The following is a 24,733-nucleotide window of genomic DNA, read 5'->3' as shown; positions in this document are numbered from 1 at the left end:
AAGAAAAATAAAAGTAGTCGGTCCACGCTTTTTGCGTGTGTTACCTTCTGAGACCGGCAGCAAGTAATTAATACGTTCATTAAAAAAAAGAAAAGACCTTTTCCACACGGCTAGCTTGACGTTGTCTTTAATTTTCCAATCAACATTTGCAATAAAAGTCATTATCATATCCCTCTCTCTTCAATTGTCACCGTTCACTCACAACAAAATGCAGTCGTGTAGGAAAAGAAACATTTTCCGCCATTCACCGGCGTGGCTGCACAGTGTAAACAAATCCGAATCCTACTCCACATTTTCCCACCGTCTTTCCCGGTCGCCCAGTCAACGCTGCAGTTCCAGCAGTCGGCCACGGTTGGGCGCTGTTGCCTCACTATACCCCACTCTCTCTCTTCCTCTCCCCCCGTCAAGCCCTGCCTGCCTCTCCGCCTCAGCCAACCCGGGCTGTGCCGAGCTGCTCCCTGCGGGATCAGAGCGCTCCCCCGCCGGGACCCTTCTCTCACATCCCCCTGCTGGGACGCGGCTACATTTCCAGCCAAGCACTGCCTGCCTTGGCTTTATTATGTGTGTCTGCACCGCAGCCCCGCCAGCAGAGGCAGGCAGAGGAGGAGGGAGACTGGTAGCCAGAGTCAGGACAAAGAAAAAGCAGGGAGACAGAGGCTAACGAAGGGTTAGACCGCTCCAAATATTTGGCTCTTATTCACACCACAGGACAGGGGCTTTAGGGAATAATAAGACAAGAGAAGCGAGTTTGTGGGGGTGGAGATGCTCCACGTCCGCGCCACCAGAGCACCACTAGCGTAGGAAAGGACGGAGATCGGAGGGCAGACACGTTGGTCACACACCCCGCAAACCTTCTCACCACCCGGACCGTCACCGAGGTGACGACCACAACTTGTTTCTCCTACAGGTTGTGCGGCGTGTGTGTGTTTTTTTTCCGCTTTTTTCACCCCCCGACTCCAGCGAGCGAAGGTGCCGCATTGCAACAGGCGAAGAAGCGGCGTCCAAGTGGAGGAGGAGGAGGGCACTTAACCCGCCTGCGCCCGCCTGCATGGTTAGCTGAAAACACGGAACGGAGCAAAACAGTCGAAATCAAGCGGCACGGCAGAGATGTCCAGACGGAAACAAGCCAAACCTCGCTCCGTTAAAGGTAAGAAAACGTGTGTGCGTTTGCCGTACCGTTTGAAAGCCACGTTGGATCAGAACCACAACCACTGTGATGCGTTCAATGCACCGCTTTAGTATGTTCGTACCTCTTCGCTAATTGTTTGCAGCCCAGCACCTTGCACTAACATTTTAATGCACAGACGCGCAAAATGAGCTTTCTCAGATGCCACTCCGGGTGGACGATAGTTGGCTTAGGCTTTGTTTTCCTCACAGCTTTTTATATTCCCACCCAATTTGTCCACTGTGGTCTTGTCTTGCTAGCATTTGGACACCTTTGGACATGTGTCTCAATGCTTGTCTTGCTCATCTTTGACATGCAAAGACACAAACAAGTGTGGAAGCCACACTTAAACCCCCCCCAGCACTAAAATGGCCTTTCTAAGGTGAAGATAGTCTTGGACTTTGTAATGGACCATGTTTTATAGTCTGATCTGTTCTCCCGAATCGTCCACTCTTGTCTTGTTTATCACAACGAGTGTTTGCCATGGAGGACTTTGCCACCACTGATTTGTGTTGTCGAAGAGCTAGACCGCGACAGTCCGGTCCTGGGACGGACTCCCGAATTCCTCTATGGTTTGGTCTGAATGGTCTGGTGTGTTGGAGGGTTTCCCCGACTGCCCCACTGCAACCTTGTTTGGCTAAATTCACCTTTTGACCCCCATCTCAATGTGGCCTAAATCATCTTGCACGAGTTGATGCTGCACAACAATCTCGTGTTTGATGTCTCGGTGTGATTTTTCATAAAGTTCAGGAGGTTTGAATTCGTTCTTTCATCAGATGGGGTGCTAATCACCGCAACACCAGAGTCATTGCAACGCATGGGGGAACGGGCATCATGCATGAGGGCATGTGTCGGCCTTGGCCTCCGTGCTTCCTTTATGGGACCCAGATGGGCGACGGGATGGGCTGACCATGTGGTCGTCACCCCCCCATTTCCTTCTCCAAATAGGCTTGTCCCGCACGGACTATCAAGGAAGCCAGTAGACCTGACACTGATTCAAACTGGGGGGGGGGTCAGACTCTGAGTAGGATCTACTGGAGGATTTCCTACTTCAGAAGTACGCGGAAGTGTGTTTGGACCAAATAGAATAGGCACCTTTTATTATTTACAAACAACAAAAATGTACCAAAATATTGTAATATAGAGAGCAATAAAACAAACTAATAATTTGAAGGCGATCCATTGATTTAAGAGCATATGTGATTATTATATCCTGAATTTCCCACACTTCCTAACTGCTGACCTCCAAGTGAACTGGAATAAGCCCAGCACCTGTAAATATTGACGTAGGAGTTAGTTAAAAATAGGGCCGACTGGAAGGACCCATGCAAATATATTTTTGGGTGTTTTGCTGCAGTTAAATCGCCGAGGTGTTAAATGCTCAAATATCGGCGTGTTTGCAGACGTTTTTGATCTAATCGTCCGCCAACGTTGGTTTTTTAATAAAATTGCATGCGTTGCATGGAATTCCATAGAAGCCAGCGCTAACGGGGTTTTGAGCGGTGACTTGTCTTTTGCGTGGTGTGTTTGTTTGCCGTGCCGTGGCGTACGCCTTCCCCTTGGTTTGCCATGGAACGCCAAAGTAAGTTTAATTTCGGTTGATGATGCGGGTTCTGTTGAGCTATGAGTTGTGGTGGAAGAATACCTACATCGGGTAACTTTTAACACTAACCTCCATTATGTCTTTGAAGCGTAAGGCAGACTCTTCGGTGACAAGGAGGAAGTTGAACGTGGAGTAGCACACAGTTCAGTTCCAAATGTAAATAGTTCACGGTGTTCTTGTTACATTTCTAAATACATTACGTTGATATAAAACAACCCATTTTTGTGTTGTTTATGTCGTGGTGTAGTTGTTTAGATATTTGAGCACAACAATTGTGTCCAAGTTATGCTTGAAATGTATCTTTTTTTTTTTTTAGTCGGGAACCGCTATTTTCCTGAAACTTACCTATGCTCTCCTGCTGATTACTAAAGAATGGAAAAAGATCAAAACCATTTTTTAACATTTAAATCTAATAAAAGACAGGAGTCTCATGCTTCTTTTGGTGGGTTCCATGTTTAATAGCCATAGAACCCAATATTCTGGGTGCCGGCGTCAGGATCATCTAAAATTGTTTTGAAGATCTATAAAGTATCTATCCGGTCTTTTGAAAAATGCGCGGGGTTGAAGAAGTTGTAAAAGCTGCAAAAATTCTGTCTCTCCCTCTTTTGCAACGCCCCTTCCAGCGTGCAAGACAACCACGGGAGGAGTTTTCATGTAATTCTATGTATTTTCTTAACATTGTATTGTATAAATTAGGTGTGGAAGTGGTTGGTAGATGGCGGACGGCCTGCATACGTTCGATACCTGGGAGGTTAGCATTGTCGCCGTCTTGTTTGCATGCATCCCAGCCATGGATGTGACATCATGACAGCGGTCTGATCTCAGCAGCCTGGATAACCAGCTTAGCTTCAGATGAAGCAGAGCGAAGCGAAGCAAGGCCAAGGACTACCACCACCACCGCCGCCGCCGCCGCCGCCGCCGCCGCCGCTCTGTGTACATGCACCTAAGGTGCCGCGGGCCTCGTAACCTAGCTTGCATAAGCCGATGTGTAGTCATGCATCTGCGTGTGTACATGCCTTTTCTGCTATCTCCTCTTCACACCTTGCCCCTTTGACAGCTTGACAGGACCTGGCATTGGGGGGAGATGCAGCCAGATAGAGTTGGAGGGGAACACAGGGGTTAAAGGGGAGAGAGATAGGTGTTTGGGGGGGGGGCATCGGAGGCCAGAGCGAGGTGAGCATCGCCATGGGATTATCTGTGTTTTCATGTTCTTCTGTCTTTCACCTGCTCACCCAACTCTGACTGGCTGGCTGGCTTACAGAGACCCTGGCAAGCCAGGCATGCCAAAACAATAACAGAGAAGCACCGAGTCCCACCTCATCCATCTCTTGCCTTGGATTCTCAGCCGCTCAAAGTGGGGCTGGGCTAGACCGTGAAATCACATTTCCAAGTGAGGAAATCACCATCTCACGGGTCACACTGTGATCTTCCAATATGGCTTCACAGTAGATTGTGGAATAAAACAAAGAACGACGACATAGGCTCGCCTGGAAAGTGACATTTACTCGGCCAAAAGTGGTTACTACTACAGACGGCTCCTGGGAATCTAATGCTTTAGTTCCTTTCAAACATACACTGAGGTACAGTAAGCCCAATTTCATAGCTTCACTATCACCGTTTTTCATAAATATATGACTTAATGAATCATGCTGATTCCTGCTTGAATACGGACGATTATTAGTCAAAACGTGACGGCAGATTTGACATATTAAGTGTTTACCAAATGTTGAATAGTAGTAGCAGTATTCTACACTGGTCACTCGGTGGACTTGACCGCCAGATCAACAGGCTTTTATTGCAGGTTTGAATGATCTCACTCCCTAATGAGAACGGGGGCTACTCTTTTTAACCTTACCTTGCATGTCATGGGGGTCATGCATTCTGTGCACTGTTACAGGACAGATTTAGAGATAGTCATCCTTCCAGAATTTTAGAAGCTGCAAACTTATAACTCTGGTGTCAAAATGATATACCGTATTTTCTGGACTATAAGTCGCACAATGCCAAAAATATATAAGTAGGTAGAAAAAAACATACATAAGTCGCATTTTTTGCAAAATACTTGACCAAAACAGACATTGCGTCATCTTGGAAGGCAAGTTCTAATATGAATAAAAGAATAAAGAACAGGCTGAATAGGTGTAAGATATGCTAACACAATGCTTATTCAGATACACAAAAAATAAACATGAACAGAAAAGGTGTCCAGTGTTTATGGAACATAAACACTTTTTTCATTTATAAGTCGCTCTGGAGTATAAGTCGCAGGAACAGCCAACCTATAAAAAAGTGCGACTTATAGTCCAGAAAATATGGTATATACCGTATTTTCTGGACTATAAGTCACTCCGGAGTATAAGTCGCACAAGGCCAAAAATGCATAATTAGGTAGAAAAAAACATACATAAGTCGCACTGGAGTATAAGTCGCATTTTTTGCGGGTAATTTATTTTCCAGACTATTTGACAAAAACGGACATTATGTCCTCTTGGAAGGCAAGTTCTAACATTAATAAAAGAATAGAGAACAGGCTGAATAGGTGTAAGATATGCTAACACAATGCTTATTCAGATACACAAAAAATAAACATGAACAGAAAATGTGTCCAGTGTTTATGTAACATTTATACATTTCATTTATAAGTCGCTCTGGAGTATAAGTCGCAGGAACAGCCAACCTATGAAAAAAAAGTGCAACTTATAATCTGGAAAATATCATACATCCACACACAACAGGGTTTTGGATGGTCATAGTTTTCTAAATGCTCTATTTGTAAGAACAAAATGCTACAAAAATACTTTTTTGTATTGTATAGTATAGTACTTTTTTGTATGGTTCACCAGCCGACTGGCAAGTTGGCTTATTGTGTGCAACTTTGAAAGTTTGCTATCTATTAAAAGTAGACAGCAGGCTGAAGTTCCTTTTTTTTTTCCAACTAGCTTGAACATTTGAATGTAAAGAGCTTTCGCCTGAAGGTGCTTTTTAATCTTTAAAGAAGCAATTTCTGTTGATTGAATGCGAGTATTGTTGTTTTCTGTTCTAAGAAAGATTCCAATGTTGCAAAGCGTGCTTTCCTTTGCACTTTTCTCTGTGGCTGGAATGCAGTAAACAAATGGAACATTTTGCAGATAATCGAATAAGCGTTGTTCAAAATGCCGATCCCGAGCCGCTGCCGGTTAAGACAAATTGTTACGAGGTGAAATTGAAATGGATGCCATTACTCTCCTTGTGTCAATATCACAAATAAATGACATTTGTCCCGCAAATCAAACAGCCGTGACTTAAAAATCAAGTCACAGTCTTTATATTACAATCCAGTCTACCGCGGACGTTTTACACACTTAGGTCCGTATTAACACTAGGGCACTCGACTAATTGCAGGCCGCTAATTGAACATGGAAAAAAAAAATGCAACAGTCGGCCATTGGGATGGATGAGGGATGAGAGAAGAGGTGATTGGGAATGGGGAGGGGGGGGGGGGTTCTCTTATCAAAATATTATTTCAGCGGATTAATCCGTTTTTAATGTGTGCCTTTAGTGAGACGCGGCAGCAAAAATCTCCTCCTCCTCCTCCTCCTCCTCCTCTGTCTGCTCTGCCAGCCTCTCCATCCTATCTCGGTCTCTCCTCGCTCGCTCTCAGCTCTCAGCCCCTCGAGTCTCTCATGCATTATGTAGTGATGATTATTACTTAATTACACATTAATAAATCCGCTTCATTTGCAGGACATTAAACTGGAGTTGAGCACATATGACAGGGAGATAGAGGAAAGCAGGAGGAGGTGGGGTGCGGGGGGGTGGAACAGGGAGCACTTACTCTGAGTGTCTATTCGGTTTGTTTAGACTGTTGCTTTTCCTCAGCCAAATGAGCCTTTTGACCAGAAGAGCGAATGAGAGAGAGAGAGAGAGAGAGAGAGAGAGAGCTCCTCCAGGCTAATGGCATCATTTCCACTCAATCTCCTCCTTTCAGCATCTTCCTCCAGTCGACACCCCTTCTCATTTTCGCTTTCACTGTGTGCACCGGGCAGCGTGTAAACACACCACCAACTTTGCCAGGACCGGCTTCACACTCCTTACTTCTTCCCATCTTCCGTTCGCAGACGCAGTCGATGCCGGGCCGTTTCAACGTGTGCAGAATGGAGTGAAATGTCATGTGACTTTGTCATCCGCGTGTAAGACGATACTCCCGGAGAGTAATTATTCATCGCCTGGAGTGAACGTTAAGCGTTTAAGACATTAAATTAACTAGCACCAAGCCGCCAAAATAGGTAAAAATTAATCGTGGTCGGAAATGTCCTCAAGTAGCAATCTAGTTTAGAGCGTCCATTGTTATGATACTCGGCTGAGGTGCGTATCAACACACACACACGGTGGCTAGTCTTTTACAACCTTTGGGCGATTCCTCGCTCGTAGGCCAAGCGCGGTGCAACTGTATCGCTCAGTTCTCGTTTTTACCCCCCCCCCCCCCCATCACCTCTTTTTCTGTCTGTCTGCTTTTCTACAACCACATCTGGATTGAGCATTTTAGAGCAGGGGTGCTCACACTTTTTCAGCATGCGAGCTACTTTTAAAATGAGCGAGTCAAAATGATCTACCCACTACAAAAATGCAAAACATCTATTTATTTTCAAATGTATTGAGGATTATTTGTACGTACAATGTATGTTGATGTACCTTACATAACCAAATGAGCCAATATTGCAAAACACACATAATTAACTATTAACATTTTTTGTAATTACCTGAGTTTACTTTGATGACTTGCATTGAATTGAACCAGCCAGGGATGCATAGTCCGGACAGTAGCTGCTGATAGCCAGCCTCAAGCACACTTCCAAATGTTTATCAGTCATGGATAATATCCGTATCACAATATCCGTATAATATTCCATATCCGTATGGAAGTGATATGTTTTTTGCCTTTTTACTTGGTCCAGTTTTTGCCTTTTTACTTGGTCCAGCTCCTTCACTCATTTTAGTGACCATAAACTTTAGCGAGGGCTTTAAAATCTGACGCAATTCGCCGACTAGCTTAGCACTTTGCATCGTTGTTTACGCATGAGCGGTGACCTAAAGGTCAAAATTCAGTTGTCATCTGACTGGTTGTCCTGTATGTCAATCAAGTAACAGGGATGGATGATAGGCTGACATCGTAAGTTCTGCTGCACTTAGAGACGTTGTTTGATTTGATTGGTCGCCCGAAGGGCAACATTCAGTTGTCATCTGAATGGCTGCCCTGTATATCAATCAAGTGACAGCATTGATGCTGGGATGATATTTTTTTAATGTCACGCCGCGATCGACCAGCGATCGACCAGTACCACCTCCGCGATCGACCGGTAGATCGCGATCGACTTAATGAGCACCCCTGTTTTAGAGTAACCAGGGCTCTACATTCAAAACAAAAAATACTTCACCCATGGGGAATCCTTAAGGTGAGAACTACATGCTGATAATTCATCAGATAATAGTACTGATGCGTTGTATTTGGAGGAATATCTGAAACGTATTTTTAACATGGCAAGCCATACTACCTTACACATGGTAGTCGTAGTACGCGGTGATATTTATAAGTTGTGCACCACAATGAAACATTATTGAATAGACACATTTGTGTACTAGTAAAGTGTTTTTAATCCAAAAAAAAAAGCTCAATGGTCAAACAATAATTTGTGAAGCAAAGGTGATAAAAATCCAGAGAGAAATGGAAGCGCTAGATTTTGTAGCTTGTGCAAAATCAGCACTTGGTATTGGATCTAATGGGTGGTGTTTCATTGTGACCACTTCAAATTGTCACAGCAATGTGATTCACTCACCTGTGCCATCATTTGATTTGCTAACCGCTAATAAAATACTTGTTTAGGAGGCACTGCTTCATCACTTTTTGCTCTTTTCCTTCACAAGTTGTTGAAGAATTAGACCATGTTGGCAGGGACGCCATGATGGATGTTTTCCTAGTCAAACCATCGCTGATTGGTTGATCGTGAACAAGAACGGATGTGGGTAAACCACGGACCGCGGTCTAAATAAACGATTCTGATTGGTCCATTTCAAGATTTGCAAGGATTGGTTTGCAAATTACCAGCAGAATTACGCAGTCCGTGTTTTACCAACACCCAACAAGAACCGCTTTAAAAAAAGTTTGTTTTAACTTCCATCGGTACATCGTTTTTGTCGAGCCCCCGGTAGCTTTAATGTCATCTTTTGGCAGCGCTCACTGGATTTCACCGGCCGATTGGCTCCATTAAAAGTACACACACGCCTCTGTGTTGTTGTTGGTTCAGGACCGAGGTAGGGAACCTATGGCTCGGGAGCCAGGTAGGGCTCTTTTGATGACTGTATCTGGCTCTCAAGCGTTTCTTACCACAATGAAAATTTATTTTTGCTAACATTTTAAAGCAGGGGTCGGGAACCTTTTTGGCTAAGAGAGCCATGAAGACCAGATATTTTAAAATGTGTATCTATGAGAGCCATATACATTTTTTTAAACATTGAATGCAATAAAATGTGTGCATTTTTATGTAAGACCAACAGTTTTAGATATAATGGGCTCTAATTACGTAGACCAGGCACACTACCCCACGCCAATGGGGTGTGGCCAGCACACTTTCGTGAGCAGCGCAGTGTCTAATAATAAATCAAATACTTGTTGCCATTAATACAACTTCTGCTGCTGCATGGTTTTGCACCGTACTCCGTACATGTATTTCATTCTTTTGGCCATCTTCGTCAGAAGGCTTGGTTCTGCAGCTTTAGCTAGGTGACTATTTGACTAAAGGAGGAAAGTTTATATTTACATGTTGACATCTCAATGACCGAGGTAGACTACCGCATTACCCAGTAATAATCGAGTTTTGGTGTTTGACCTGGAAAATATCATCAAGAAAGATGGATATGGTCGGCCGTATTGCAGTAGAAAATAGATGGACGGATTAAAATGCATAAGAAAGTTGTTGATTATTTTTAACAGTCATTTCTGTGATGTTTACTTTAAAATGTTAGCAAAAATACATTTTTATTGTGGTAAGAAACGCTTGAGAGCCAGATACAGTCATCAAAAGAGCCCTACCTGGCTCCCGAGCCATAGGTTCCCTATCTCTGTTTTAAAGTAAACATCACGGAAATGACGTCCATCTATTTTCTACTGCAATACGGCCGACCATATCCATCTTTCTTGATGATATTTTCCAGGTCAAACACCAAAACTGGATTATTACTGGGTAATGCGGTAGTCTACCTCGGTCATTGAGATGTCAACATGTAAATATAAACTTTCCTCCTTTAGTCAAATAGTCACCTAGCTAAAGCTGCAGAACCAAGCCTTCTGGCAAAGATGGCCAAAAGAATGAAATACATGTACGGAGTATGGTGCAAAACCATGCAGCAGCAGAAGTTGTATTAATGGCAACAAGTATTAGATTTATTATTAGACACTGCGCTGCTCACGAAAGTGTGCTGGCCACACCCCCTTGGCGTGGGGTAGTGTGCCTGGTCTACGTAATTAGAGCCCATTATATCTAAAACTGTTGGTCTTACATAAAAATGCACACATTTTATTGCATTCAATGTTTAAAAAAATGTATGTGGCCTTCATGGCTCTCGTAGCCAAAAAGGTTCCCGACCCCTGGTTCAGGACGTCGCTGTAACCGCGGTTCCCACAGGACCGCCATCTATCTGTGGCGTTAAACTGCATATGGTAAAACTTGCTGCATGGTAGGTAGAGCAGGTCATCTGAAAACCGAAAGGTTGGCGCGTCAATGCTTTGCTCCATCCACCCAGTCACTGCCGTTGTGTCCCTGGGCAAGACATTTCACCCAATGAGTGTTTGGTCTGTCAGACTAACCCAAGGCGGCTGTGTCTACAGATGTAGTTTACCATCCCCAGTGTGTGACTGAGTGAATAATTGTTTCATTTCATTGTGAATCGCTTTTGGTGCCTTGAAAAGCGCAATATGAAATGGAATCTATTATTTTTAATCATCGTTATACTAAGATAAATATATTTTTATTGTATTTTTTACAGCGGCGGGTTGCCAGATGCTTTTAACAACAGTGCAGCCATTGTGCTCGTACTGTGTTAAAGGTTGCATCGGCTTTGCATGAAAGCTCGCCGAACCATTAAATGGCTTTTTGAAAGCTTTGTTTGAAATTCTATTGACTACTCAGTCGGGAATTGATTAGATTTTTGGTTTGTATTTAATGGGGCCAAACAAGCTAATATAATTGGTGACTGGTGGCACCCGATGGCACTTTGCATCGAACGTCCTGCAATGGGGGCTCCTGTTGATCTCCGCTCAATTAAGACCCGATGACTTGAAGGTTTGAGTGAAACGGACCTCGGTTTGAATAAAATAACGGACGGCTGAATTCCATTTAGCAGCTTCAGTGTCACATCCATGGTGGGGTGCATGCTGACTACGTGTCACATGATGCTGAATAGACCAGAGTTCTTATTGTGGTTTTTAGAAGCAGGCTCCTTTATTGGCGTCAAGATTGAATGGAAAAGGAAGAGTGCTTATTTTTTCAGAGCCTCCACTGGCAGGATTATGCAAAAACTACTTGAAGAACACACAGAGGGGCGGAGGGGTGGGCCACCAGCCAAGGAAGGACCCGCTACTTTCTGGTGTGGATCAGGGATTTTATTTCCCACTTCACATTCTAAGAAAGCAGATTTTTCTATTTTGATTTAATTGAATTTTGTCTACAAAATTCATCCAAATGCGGCACGTGTCTATTTCCAATGCGGACAATCTGGCACCGGCACATCGGCATGGTCATGGCTAATCGTCTATTAAGTGAATTATTGATTTCTCCGTCTTGATGTTTTGATTACATAATGGGCATACCCATAAAAAACCCTTTTTCATACTCTGTCTGTTATTAATGGGCAGTGATTGAAGTAATTGAATATATTTCAATTAGTGACTATGAGCTGCTTCAGTCTTTTTGTTTTGATTCTTTTCTTAGTCGATTAATCTGAAGCTTCTTGTTTTGATTAATCGATTAATCAGTTCGGCCCTATAAGGACCAAATCGATATGACACAGCATATCAAAAATAAGCAAATATGTTGTTTATTCATTCATTTTTTACTGCTTATTGTCACGGGGGGTGGGGCTGCAGGAGCCGGGGTACACCCTGCACTGGTGGCCAGCCAATCCCAGGGCATATATAGACAAACAACCATTCACACTCACATTCATACCTGTGGACAATTTGGAGTGGCCAATTAACCTTTTACTTTTACTTTTTTTGTAACTAGTTACCTTTGTAGTGGAGTAACTCAGTTACTTTTTTGTAACTAGTAAGTAGTTACTTTTGTAGTGGGGTAACTCAGTTACTTTTTGTAACTAGTTACTTTTGTATTGGAGTAACTCAGTTACTTTTTTGTAACTAGTAACTAGTTACTTTTGTAGTGGAGTAACTCAGTTACTTTTTTGTAACTAGTAACTAGTTACTTTTGTAGTGGGGTAACTCAGTTACTTTTTTGTAACTAGTTACTTTTGTATTGGAGTAACTCAGTTACTTTTTGTAACTAGTAACTAGTTACTTTTGTAGTGGAGTAACTCAGTTACTTTTTTGTAACTAGTAACTAGTAACTTTTGTAGTGGGGTAACTCAGTTACTTTTTTGGAACTAGTTACTTTTGTATTGGAGTAACTCCGTTACTTTTTTGTAACTAGTAACTAGTTACTTTTATCGTGGAGTAACTCAGTTACTTTTTTGTAACTAGTAACTAGTTTCTTCTGTAGTGGGGTAACTCAGTTACTTTTTTGGAACTAGTTACTTTTGTATTGGAGTAACTCAGTTACTTTTTTGTAACTAGTAACTAGTTACTTTAGTAGTGGAGTAACTCAGTTACTTTTTTGTAACTAGTAACTAGTTACTTTTGTAGTGGGGTAACTCAGTTACTTTTTGGAACTAGTTACTTTTGTATTGGAGTAACTCAGTTACTTTTTTGTAACTAGTAACTAGTTACTTTTGTAGTGGAGTAACTCAGTTACTTTTTTGTAACTAGTAACTTTTGTAGTGGGGTAACTCAGTTACTTTTTTGTAACTAGTTACTTTTGTATTGGAGTAACTCAGTTACTTTTTTGTAACTAGTAACTAGTTACTTTTGTAGTGGAGTAACTCAGTTACTTTTTTGTATGTTTTTGGAATGTGGGAGGAAACCGGAGTACCCGGAGAAAACCCACGCATGCACGGGGAGAACATGCAAACTCCACACAGAGATGGCCGAAGGTGGGATCGAACTAGGGTCTTCTAGCTGTGAGGTCGCTAACCACTCAACCACCATGCAACTCACGATGGTGTTTGCTGTTTTCCGAAGTCAAAGCTGATGAGTGTGAAGATCATAGGTCAGCTCTCATGGATGACTTACAAAATTAGAAAATGTACAAAAATTAATCGAATACTAAATTGATTAATTGGATGTCCGATGAATGATGGATTCAGTGATTCATTGTTTCAGCTCCAGCTCAGTGGTTCTCATACTTGGATTTACTGGCCACCAGACCCATGTTATTTTTTTATTGTACGGCGTCGTGAGCGTGTCCAGAAACGGGTATTGGAATGCTAGCATGAACTCCTTATCAGCATCTGACCTGGTGTGGTGGTGCAGCAGTGCGTGTGTGTGTGTGGGGGGGGGGACCAGGCGTCACGGACCGGGTCTGCGCCATTGTTGCAGCTTAGCTAGCCTTGTTTATCTGCTGCTAGCTCACTGGACCTTGACACTCACACCTCTGGAGTCCAGCGGACTCTGACTCAAATACGGCTGGCCGGACATGGATCACGCCGGCGTGAGGTGAACATACGCACATGCTCAGTTGATCCCGATCTAGCGTGCCAGGTTTTTATCCAGCCAACGCTAGATGGTCTGACTGGATGTGAAGCTGAGCGAGTTCCATGCAAGTTGGCGGTGAGTCTTCATTGCTGTCATTTTGTTCTGGATTCGTCTTATGTTGACGAGGGAAGACTTGATTTGTGAAAAGATGTATTTTGTTGTATTATACAATATACAATACAATATATTGTATTATTTGCACGCCGTATAAACTGGCTAAGACCACTTCAGGCTCCAGCTAAAATGGGAGTTTACGCTTCTTCACTCTTCTGTCCGCCTTTATTCCTTCACGCAGTCAATTGCTATTCTCCCGTGACTCCTTCCTCCACCCCCGTCCCCCGTCTGATGATACCCGTCACCCCCCCCAATTCCCCTCTTCCTTTCTACATTAAACATTAGTGGTGGGGGCAATTATCAGCACCCCTCTGCACATGTCACGGTTTCATGATAAATGTATTAGACTCTCTTCTTTTTGTCTGACATACAGACCACAAAGGTCTTCAATATGTGACATTTTAGCACCCTGACCCCAAAACTATTCTATTCAAGCCGATTAATCTGAAGCTTATTCTTTTGATTAATCGAGTAATGGGTTAATTTCATATCGGAAAAGACGAAATTGACAAATTAATCAAATATTCACATTTAGATCATAAAAAAATTATTAAGGCAAACTACAATTAATTTGGATAATTGATTAATCTTCGATTCATCAGTTAATTATTGCATCTTTAGTTCCACGCCTACCAGTGAATGGCATAATTGTCCATCTGTAGCACTGACATGCCCCTATGACTTCAGATCAACATTTTATTATAATAAAATTGGCGTTATTGATTATTAAATTCAGTGACGGACGCTAACAAGCTAAATGCACAAAGCCCTAAATATTATATATATATATTATAATATAATTATTAAACCTATTTTAAATGACAAAACGTAGCAGTACTCGCCACTAATGAATGATAATGGAAGATGAGCGATAGAACGGTCGGAATTGTGGAGTCACATGCAACTATGGTGCGTTCAAGGGCCGCGGAACAAAGTGGGACATCTTAGCGCTTGATGGCAAAAATGATCAGAGAAGCATGTAAAAGTAAACAATGCGACACGGATGCTGTACATTAGCGACTTTTGTGTTTTTTGCGAAAAAGCTGCCTATTTTTGGAGGAAAATGTAGGATCCCCCATTTTTTCACCCCCCACCCCCCCACATAAACGTCCACAATGCCCAGTGTGACACAAGCTAGTGCGTATTGTACTCAGAGTGTCGAGTCTTAAACAGGACAAGCTGTCCTTTATTTTATTGGACACTTTGAGCGGCCTTTGTAGCGCACGCCTCTATAGAACTACCGATGCCTCTTTTTAATGCTGGAGCCTTTAGTTGGTTTTTCTAAGTCCTTTCCATTCACCTTCCAGTCAAAAGGCAAGTGGGCCCCGCTGTGAGACGTACAATAGAACGAGTGGGGGTGACAGCGAAAGGGAGCGTGAAAGCAACAGTGAGAGCTGGTGTGTGGGGGCGGGGGGGGTTGGGCAATGGAGGTGTGAGAAAAAAGAAGACATTTTAATATTGTTGATGGAGTGGCACACTCAATTATTATTATTTTTTAATTATTACAAATTTGATTTATTTATACAGATGCAGTCCAATTATTATTAATAATCAATAATTATTGATTATTGAGCAGTCTTGCTTGAAAAAAAAAATGCCGATGGAGCCCAGAGTGGAACTGCCAAACTTGTCTGTTTCCCGACCCCTCCTCCATTCTGAACACCTAACCCCCCCTCCCCGCCTGCCTAAAATCACTATGGTAGTCCTTGTGTGAGGTGGTTACGCAATTATTTTAAGATCAATTTGAATGGTTGTACTTAAAAAGTACATTTACCCACGAAGCACACATGTATACAAGTACAGGTGCTACTATTGCCGTTCTATTATTATACTATTACTATTGAACTTTAGCGGTAAAAGATGTTCATCCACACGCCTTGTCCGACGTAATTCCGCAATTTACCATCGTAGATTACCGTATTTTCTGGACTATAAGTCGCACTGGAGTATAAATCGCATTTTTTGCAGTTAATTTATTTTGCAAACTTCTTGACTAAAACAGACATTACGTCATCTTGGAAGGCAAGTTCTAACAATAATAAAAGAATAGAGAACAGGCTGAATAGGTGTAAGATATGCTAACACAATGCTTATTCAGATACACAAAAAATAAACATGAACAGAAAAGGTGTCCAGTATTTATGGAACATAAACACTTTTTTCATTTATAAGTCGCTCTGGAGTATAAGTCGCAGGAACAGCCAACCGATGAAAAAAAGTGTGACTTATAGTCCAGAAAATACGGTATATACCGTATTTTCTGGACTATAAGTCGCTCCGGAGTATAAGTCGCACAAGGCCAAAAATGCATAATTAGGTATAAAAAACATACATAAGTCGCATTTTTTGCAGGTAATTTATTTTCCAAAGTACTTAACCAAAACAGACATTACGCCATCTTGGAAGGCAAGTTCTAATATGAATAAAAGAATAGAGAACAGGCTGAATAGGTGTAAGATATGCTAACACAATGCTTATTCAGATACACAAAAAATAAACATGAACAGAAAAGGTGTCCAGTGTTTATGTAACATAAACACTTTTTTCATTTATAAGTCGCTCTGGAGTATAAGTCGCAGGAACAGCCAACCTATGAAAAAAAAGTGCGACTTATACTCCGGAGCGACTTATAGTCCAGAAAATACGGTATATACCATATTTTCTGGACTATAAGTCGCTCCGGAGTATAAGTCGCACAAGGCCATAAATGCATAATTAGGTAGAAAAAAACATACATAAGTCGCATTTTTTTCCATTTATAAGTCGCTCTGGAGTATAAGTCGCAGGAACAGCCAACCTATGAAAAAAAAGTGCCACTTATAGTCCGGGAAATACGGTAAGTTGTGTTCTGACCTCGCTGCAACTCTTGAAGCTAGCGCTTCCGTAGCTGCTGAGCAAAGTACGGTGTTTTTTTTAACAGTAGAACATGTATGTATTTCAACTTAGACGTGTTTTACGTGGGGAAAAACTGCCTATTTTTGGAGAAAAAAACATGTAAACAATATTTCATTGACCGCGGATGTGCAGGATGCACTGTATTGTGTATTTTATTTTTCAGTCTCCACCGAAAGATGAGAGTCGAGTTCGCTGGTGTGGAATCCGTGCACCACGACACGTCTGTTTAGTTCTTCTTCAGAAGTTCTACTTCTGCACCTTTCTCTCCTGCTCCGTCTGTCGCTCGGCCTCCTAATCAAGTTTGTATCACGCTAAATAATGCCTGAGCGTGAAATCGGCGTCTTCAGTCAGGAAGCGTCCCCCAGCCTGTACGACACGAGAAGACAATTACGAAGCCTCCCCAGCCCTCCGCCCTGCAGCTTGTTCTCCGCCGCTTCTTTGCACGTGAGCGCTATCCGCTCTTCTTCGCCGCGCGTCTCAGTGCAGCTCGTGTTTGCGCTCCGTCTCACAAATGTTGAACTTGCGACGCTATTTGACTTGTGCGTGTCCCGGGCTGAGTGGAGGCTGCTGGGGGAGCTTGGAGTTGAGTTATTTTTGGAGTACCTCCCCAGAGCACCGGGCACTCCAGAGGAAAAGCTTCCCTCTTCTCCTCCTGGCCACTCTTTGTCTTCCACTCCTTCGCTCTCTCCTCCTCACCTCTCATCTCTCCCCTCCGTAACTTCCCATCCGCCCCTCCTTCTCATCACTATGTCTTCTACTATTGACTCCGCGCCACACTCTTTCTGACAGAAAAAAACAAATGTCAGATCAGAGAGGCTCTTTAATCTCACGCTGAGCTGTTTAGCCCAGAACATCAACCCCGTGTGTGTTTTCTGTGTGTGTGTGTGTGTGTGATGCATGTTCTTTTCGAGGCGCCTTTTGTGCTTCTGAATGTGTTCCTGCAGAATCAAATATCACAAGCACTTAATTCCATTCAATACCAAAACATTATTTGTGGGATGATTAAGCAGTTATGGACTTAAATCTGCATAAACAATCTCTCTCTGGTTCTACCATATCTTACTTATTGTGTGGAAATATGGGCTAATAACTATAAAAGCAATCTTCACTCGCTAAATGTACTGCAAAAAAAGGTCAGTAAGGATAATTCATAATGCCGCCTACAGAGAACATACTAACTCCTTATTTCTAAAATCACAAATACTTCAACTTGCTGATATAGTTCATCTTCAAACAGCTAAAATAATGCATAAGGCTAAAAATAAGCAATGAGCTAAAAATGTCATCCAATACTTCTCTACAAGAGAGGAGAAATATGATCTCAGGGAAGAAGTACATTTGAAACACTTCTATGCTAGGACTACGTTATGCTAGCCATAGCATTTCAGTATGTGGAATCAAACTATGGAATGGATTGAGTAAGGAAATCAAACAATGCACAACGATGAGCCAATTCAAGAAACAATACAAGCAGTTGATGTTTGCTAAATACAAGGATGTGACAAAAAATAATTTTTTTAAAAATTAAAAAAATTAAGAATATTTTTTTAATTAAAAAATATTAAGATAAATGTTTTAGAAAATATATAAAAATAAATAAAGTTTTAAAAAATTAAATTATATTAGGAAAGCAGGAAGTGAACAAATGTAACAGTTAGTGATTGTAAAAGTACCAGATGGAGGGGTAGGATTTAATAAGCTTTGCTTCTTCCTACTCCTTTTGGACATGTGGAACTGGGAACTGATTATGGGATGCACTCAATTGGAATCTGATGCATGTTCTAATGAAATAAAACCATTACCATTACCATTACCATTACCATTACCATTACAATGACTTGTGTTGCACAACACAACAACATTGCACATGTGTGTGTGTGAGAGAGAGAGGGTAGAAGACATGGCGTCCTTGTGGTTTGTCGATGAGGAGGTTGCATAGCAACTCAGCTGGATGTAAAACGACAATGGCTTCATATACAGTAAGAATCTAGCGTAACTTCATTGTCATTGAATTGAAGGCAACTGGACTGTTCAAGTTGTCGTAGAAGACGTTTCATGTCTCATCCGAGCAAGTTTCATCCGTTTATGGCGGGGTGCGTGCCCGGAAAGAAGACCTCACCGCCTTCGGTGATCAAAATTCATGCCTGTTGGTCACTCTTGGTCACAGACGATGTGATTATTTAATTGTTCTCATATTTTGGGGGTTGACCAACAAAGTCCCAAGATGGACTGGTCGGCGACCCCTGGTGTCTACCTGGAGTCGAGAAAGCATCAGACTAGCGTTGTTCTATCTCGTCTTTGATCATGGGAAGCGTCTTCAAAGACGACCCGAACAGTCCAATTGGATTCGATTCATCGAGTCGTTCCCTGAGCATCCGTGACCTGGATGAACGAGAATAATCACAGACATCCCAAGTCGGCACACAATAAAGAATGACGATAATTCATCGAGAAAAGTTTGCGTTAGAATAAAACTGCCAGGTTAAGCCCCGAATGAGAGATGAAGACAGGAAGTGAAGGAATCAGGGGTGTGGAGCCACATCAATTTTTGTGGCTCCGGCTCCGGCTCCGGCTCCGGGCAAAATGGTGTGGCTCCTTGTGGCTCCGGCTCCGGCTCCGGCTCCGGCTAGGTCTATTTTTCACCAAGTTAAAGAGTAACTTATAGCGCATTTTAACGGTTTTGAGCAAGCAAAAACAGCCTTTTCTTTTTTCATCGAATGTATTTTGTATTAACCAACACATCTTTACAGAAAAATGGAACCATGTTGCCCAAAATCGCTAAAACATGGGAAAGACGTAAAAGTGAGTCATTGGCTTTCACAGCAACTCAGAACTTTTCACATCATGCATCTCTCACTGCAAGCACTCGCGTTTTACTCATTGGAACGTATGAGGAGCATTGCCTCCACGATGTCTTCCTTCATCCGGGATCTAAGGTCCGTTAGCAGAAGTTTCATGGCCGAGAACAGCCGTTCGACTGACACTTGTGTCGTGGGTAGAGCGGCCAGGGCGAGGCTGGTCGTCTGAACGGCCGCTGGGTACTTGCCGATGATGCTCCAGACGTCTTTTCCCTTCAGTCGTCCGAGATTCTTCATCTCATGCACTGCATCCGTCACCGAAGAGGGTGTTTGCATCACTGCATGACGCCCGCGTTCGAGCCGGTCCAACTCCTGTTCAAATGGGTCGTCTTCTTGCTCGGAGCTCGCGCTGCTCAGCTGATGCTCTGCTGCAGTAGAAGCTCCAGAGTTCTCTATGTGATGAACCCTGTGAGTGATCTTGATGAAGGCATCTTCGGCACGTTGCAGTCTCTCGCCTAGTAGGATCCTGTACCGGGCGTCGGCGAAGACGGCAGCCAACACGGCATCCGACTCGAGCAGTGTCTCTTCCCGCCCTCGCATGGAGGAGGCGATAGCGGCGCCGATGCCCCCGTTCTTCTCCAGTCCGTCCCGCAGCTTCAGCCACTCTTTGAGAAACGTCCCTGGTGTGAGCTCACTGCTCTGTAACCGAATGGTCACGATGTATGGGTCCTTGAGGACGTCAGCAAGTTGTTGGATTCGCTGCCATTTTTCGTCCGACAGGTGCAAGTCCGGCGCGACAGCAGCATAATCTTGCACCACCTCCCGGAGTTCCAGCAGGCGGTTCACCATGGCGTAGCTGCTGCCCCACCTTGTTGGCACGTCGATGATCGGGAGCAGATGACCTTTCTTTTTCAGAGATGCCACCATGTTCGGCGCCCTGAGCTTCTTCACGACGCTTCGGGCATGCTCCAACACCGCATGTGCACCTCGTTGCTTCAATCCGTCGCGTACAGCCAGCTGTAGGGTGTGAACACCACATCGCGTCATGTGGACATTGGTGTTTGCGCCAGCTGCTGGGCGCGAGCCTGTGGACGTGTCGAAGTGATCCACAATCAGGTCGCGGAGTGTTTCGTCATCACCAACCTCGTCCTCTTCTTGATCTCCCTGATCATCCGCACTTCCCTCCTCTAGCAATTCACTGCTCCTCTCTTCATCACTCTGGTTCAATAGCTCTACGGTTTTCACCATCGCCCTGGCATTGTCCGTGACCACAGCAAGCACTTGATCTTTGTTGAGCTCGTACCTCTCCAGCGCTTTCTTGAGCAGCTCCAGCGTTTCCTTCGCAGTGTGCTTGCCGGCACAGTCCGTGACAGCTAGTGTCTTGATTGTCGGCTTCCCGTCGTGAAAAAACTGGGCGTTGATAGCCAGGTAACTGGAGCCAAGCCGGGTTGCTCCGTCCATCTTCAAGTACACGGGTTTGTTCCTCATGATGCTGATGAGGCCAGACTCCAGTTGCCGAGCCCGATTGATCACCATCTCGCGAACGGCGTTCCTGTCCAGGCTGACGTGCAGCTGCCTCGCGATGGACCCGGCGATGGCACCGAAGCCGGCCGAGGACGAGAAGAAGGAGAGCGGCAAGGAGTCCTTTACCACCATGCTCACAAGTCCGTCGGTGAACTCGCTCTTGCTGATATTCAGTGTCACTTTCGAAGACGTGATGTACCTGCCGGAACCAGAAATAATTTGTTGTTTTGGGACACACATGTGCACGATTTTTTTAATTACAATAATTTTCGGCGAAGATGAAATTTAGATGTTTCTTGAAATTTAGAAAGGCAAGTCAACAACAACCGAGTGACAACAACCTTGTCAGCGGGCCCATATAACGTCGAGTCTACAGGGGGCATGCCACGACAAGTCGACCGCAAAGTAGGGCGTTTCAACACCCGACCCTCTCAGAATACAACAAAAATTCGTCTGTTGAGTTGTCATGGTCATGGATTTGAAATTTCCCAATCTTAGATCAATAGAGTTCAAGGTTATGGAGCTATATCTAGTTCAAACCACACAATTTTTTTAAAACGAAGTTCTTAGAAAATATATAGGTATCAGGAGAGCTAAGGCGTCTATGTAGCTAGCAGAAAAAAAACTCACTCGAAAGTCCATTTCACATTCTTAAAAAAATGGATTTTAGATATTTTTGTAGCAAATTTCAAAAAGAGGTTAATGCCATTTTCATTATTTGAATTAATCTCATAAAAAGATGACCCACTTTTTTGGAGAAATGCACGTCACATCAATGCTTACTTAATCCTCTTAATGTCAACAAAAATATAGAGTGGGATTCCATTACTTTCATCCAAACATCGATATGACAAGGAGTGGATCACGCCCGGTGTCGGCCGCCTCCCCCCCCCCATTACTCCCTCCCTCCATCTCAGCTGATGCGACAGAGGGGAGTGGGGGGTACCGTATAGTCAGCGGAGCCGAGGGGGAGCGGGAAGCGGGGCGGGCTCGTCAGCGTCAGACGTGCCTGACCAGTGACCACTGACCAGCGACCCCCTTGAATGCTCACTGGTAAGCACATTGTTATGAGAAGCCCTGAGAAAGACTTTATAATGCAACGTGTCGCATTTTTTGCGAACATTGCAGCACCAGCACGCGTTCATGAAGTGGTTATCCGTCCTTGCGTAAGGCGGAATGGAATGATTCGAGTTTCGGAGGTCGGAGCCACAGGAGCCACAAAGTCAGAGTGGCTCCGGCTCCGGCTCCGGCTCCGGGCAAATCGTGTGGCTCCGAGTGGCTCCGGCTCCGGCTCCGGCTCCGGCTCCGGCTCCGGCTCCACACCCCTGGAAGGAATAGAGAAAAGGCGATAAAAAAGTGTGAATAAATAAAATAAACACGGCCAGCGCGACGAAGCTTGTCCGTCAGGCTTTGTGGTGATGTTCCTTCCATTGCAGCCATCTAAGCCCGCTGCACCCCGCGTCCCTTTGCACACGCTCGAACAAAAGCACACACGCACACAACACAAAGTGGCCCAAACCTCCAACGGGTCCGGCGCTCTGGATGCGCATGCATGGTTTTGTATTTTAAGGCTGTTTTTGTTGGAATTGCAGGCAGACACAGAGAGCGGTTTTAGTGCTGATAAAAGTATTTGGTTAATCAGCTTCTGGCCTCGTCCCCCGACGAGAGAGCCTTGTGTATGTGCATGTGTCGGACACAGGCAGTCGAAGTTGGGGAGGCTCCCGGGGGCACGAGCTGGGGATAAAGATTGGCATCAAGTCTCTGCCAATAGTGTCATAAAGTCGTTCCGGGGGGACGGGAAGGGCAGCCAATGAGAGGATCCTCTCGGAGCAGTTGGGACATGGCAGGTTGGGGAGGGGAGGGGAGGTGAGGAACAGGAAGTAGGTTGAGAGGAGGCATCAGAGCACACAGGAGCGAGAGGAAAAAATTGAGAGAAAAGGAGTGTCTGGGATAAGAAGGAGAGACGGAATGGAGAGAGAGAGAGAGAGAGAGAGAGAGTCGGATGACAATTACCCTCTTGACTTCTGTCCAGCATCAGTTGTCAATCACCTGCCTCTTGTGGGAAAAAGCAGCCTACCGTTGGTTGGACTGGCCCACATCCCGCCCCTCTGGGCCTCCTGGCCGCCGCGTGATTGGCCGCCGCCACCCGTTCATCAACGGGATCTGGGAACACCAAAGCCTTGGGCTGCCTTGGGAGCCAGTGGCCCTGATACGGCGTGCGTGCGTGCGTGCGTGCGCGTGCGTACGCACGTGTTGTTTTGGAACAAAAGCCTTTCTTGTTGAGGATGTTAACTGCTTTCGTGGGGCAGGAAGACACAAAGACGAGGGGATCGAGAGGGACTGCTGAGGGATATGTGGAAGACGTGTGAGCTAATGGGACAAAAAGAGGATGATGGAATAAGACGGAGCATGACAGCAAACGGCGATCAGGGAACGCTCGCAACGACTGAGCTAAAGATGGAGAGGGCGGCGGATCAAAGTGACCGAACACAGGGAGCGGACTTCTGCCAAGGCATTTGTCACCTGCTACTGTAATGTCAGACGTCACTTTGTACGTTTAGCTACCATGGACACATGATACTAAATCAGGGGTGGGCAAACTACGGCCCGGGGGCCACATCCGGCCCGCCAAGTGTTTGAATACGGCCCGCCCAATCTTTCCAAAGTATTTAATTTAAACTCAACATACAACCTGGCATCATGGCCTGAGCCAACCTTTTGATGGTTGTATCAATTTCGTTGTTTGACATGGTCTGTTGTTTACAAAGTGCTCCTGAAAAAAGAGACACAAGCACATAATAATAATAAAAATAATAATTATTATATTATTATTATAACTATTATGATTATTATATTTATTATATTAATGCTAATTATTATATTAATTATATATGATAATATTGTTATATTTGCATATTTTACATAATAATATAATAATTATCATTATAATTTTATTTTAATTATTATAATATTTTATTATTTTTAAAATTTTTAAATATAAATATAAAATAATAAATAATAATAGCAGATTGCATGACAATTTTACAGATACAATAATACCAGGTGGACTGTTACGTGTAAAAATATATAGTCTGGAGCTAGGGTCTGGGTGAGAGTGGGCCACATCAGGTTTTCCAAAAAAAAAAAACGCATTTATTAAAACCACAAAAATATACTATGAGACACATGCTAACTCGCAAACTAGAGAGCTAGCGACCTAAACGGTAGCCTTCAAGTTATTTCCTTTCAACTTAAATAGCCAAAAACTTACCACTTCCACACGGATAGGGAGGATAACTATTAACAGTTATTTAACCTTTAACATGAACATGAATCAAACGTAATCATTTTTTCTGGGTACATGATACCATACAGCATCCATATCAAACTTGCGCGGGCCGCACTAACATTAAACTTTCATATCAAGGCGGGGGCCTCAAACTGGTGTCCTGCGGGCCACATTTGCCCCGCGGGCCGTGTGTTTGAAACCCCTGGTCTAAGAGGTACCATATTTACATTTACAACACAATACTATTATGTTACAAAAGCCTTTCAATATTATCACACTTAAGTTTCACTTTCTATATATATATATATTTTAAGCTCTACATTACATTTAACTACATTTACCCAACAACTACCCAGTTAACCCCCCCTCCTCCAGGTGACACTTTGGAGAGTCCAATCAAGGAACATTAGGAACAAAACCAATGACTTCTAAATGAAAAACTAACTAATTAAAGTGGCAATTAAACAACTTAAATGGCAATAAATATAATTAAAGTGCTAACCAGAAT

At 43.6% G+C, this 24,733-nt stretch overlaps 1 protein-coding gene across 1 annotated transcript in view; it reads left to right on the top strand.

Annotated features, from left to right (window-relative positions):
- The first annotated feature begins 414 nt into the window (after positions 1 to 414).
- LOC131130885 (zinc finger protein 423-like) overlaps positions 415 to 24,733 on the top strand; it is a 103,389-nt gene continuing 79,070 nt past the window's right edge. Inside the window, exon 1 of the mRNA XM_058074985.1 lies at positions 415 to 1,147. Within this exon, the coding sequence (XP_057930968.1) occupies positions 1,108 to 1,147 (40 nt within the window). The 5' untranslated portion in view covers positions 415 to 1,107. The remainder of the gene's footprint in view (positions 1,148 to 24,733) is intronic.

Source organism: Doryrhamphus excisus, chromosome 6 (assembly GCF_030265055.1).
Source record: "Doryrhamphus excisus isolate RoL2022-K1 chromosome 6, RoL_Dexc_1.0, whole genome shotgun sequence".
Lineage (NCBI taxonomy): Eukaryota > Metazoa > Chordata > Actinopteri > Syngnathiformes > Syngnathidae > Doryrhamphus > Doryrhamphus excisus.
Note: the sequence above shows the minus strand (reverse complement) of the source record. Positions and strands in the feature narration are given on the sequence as shown.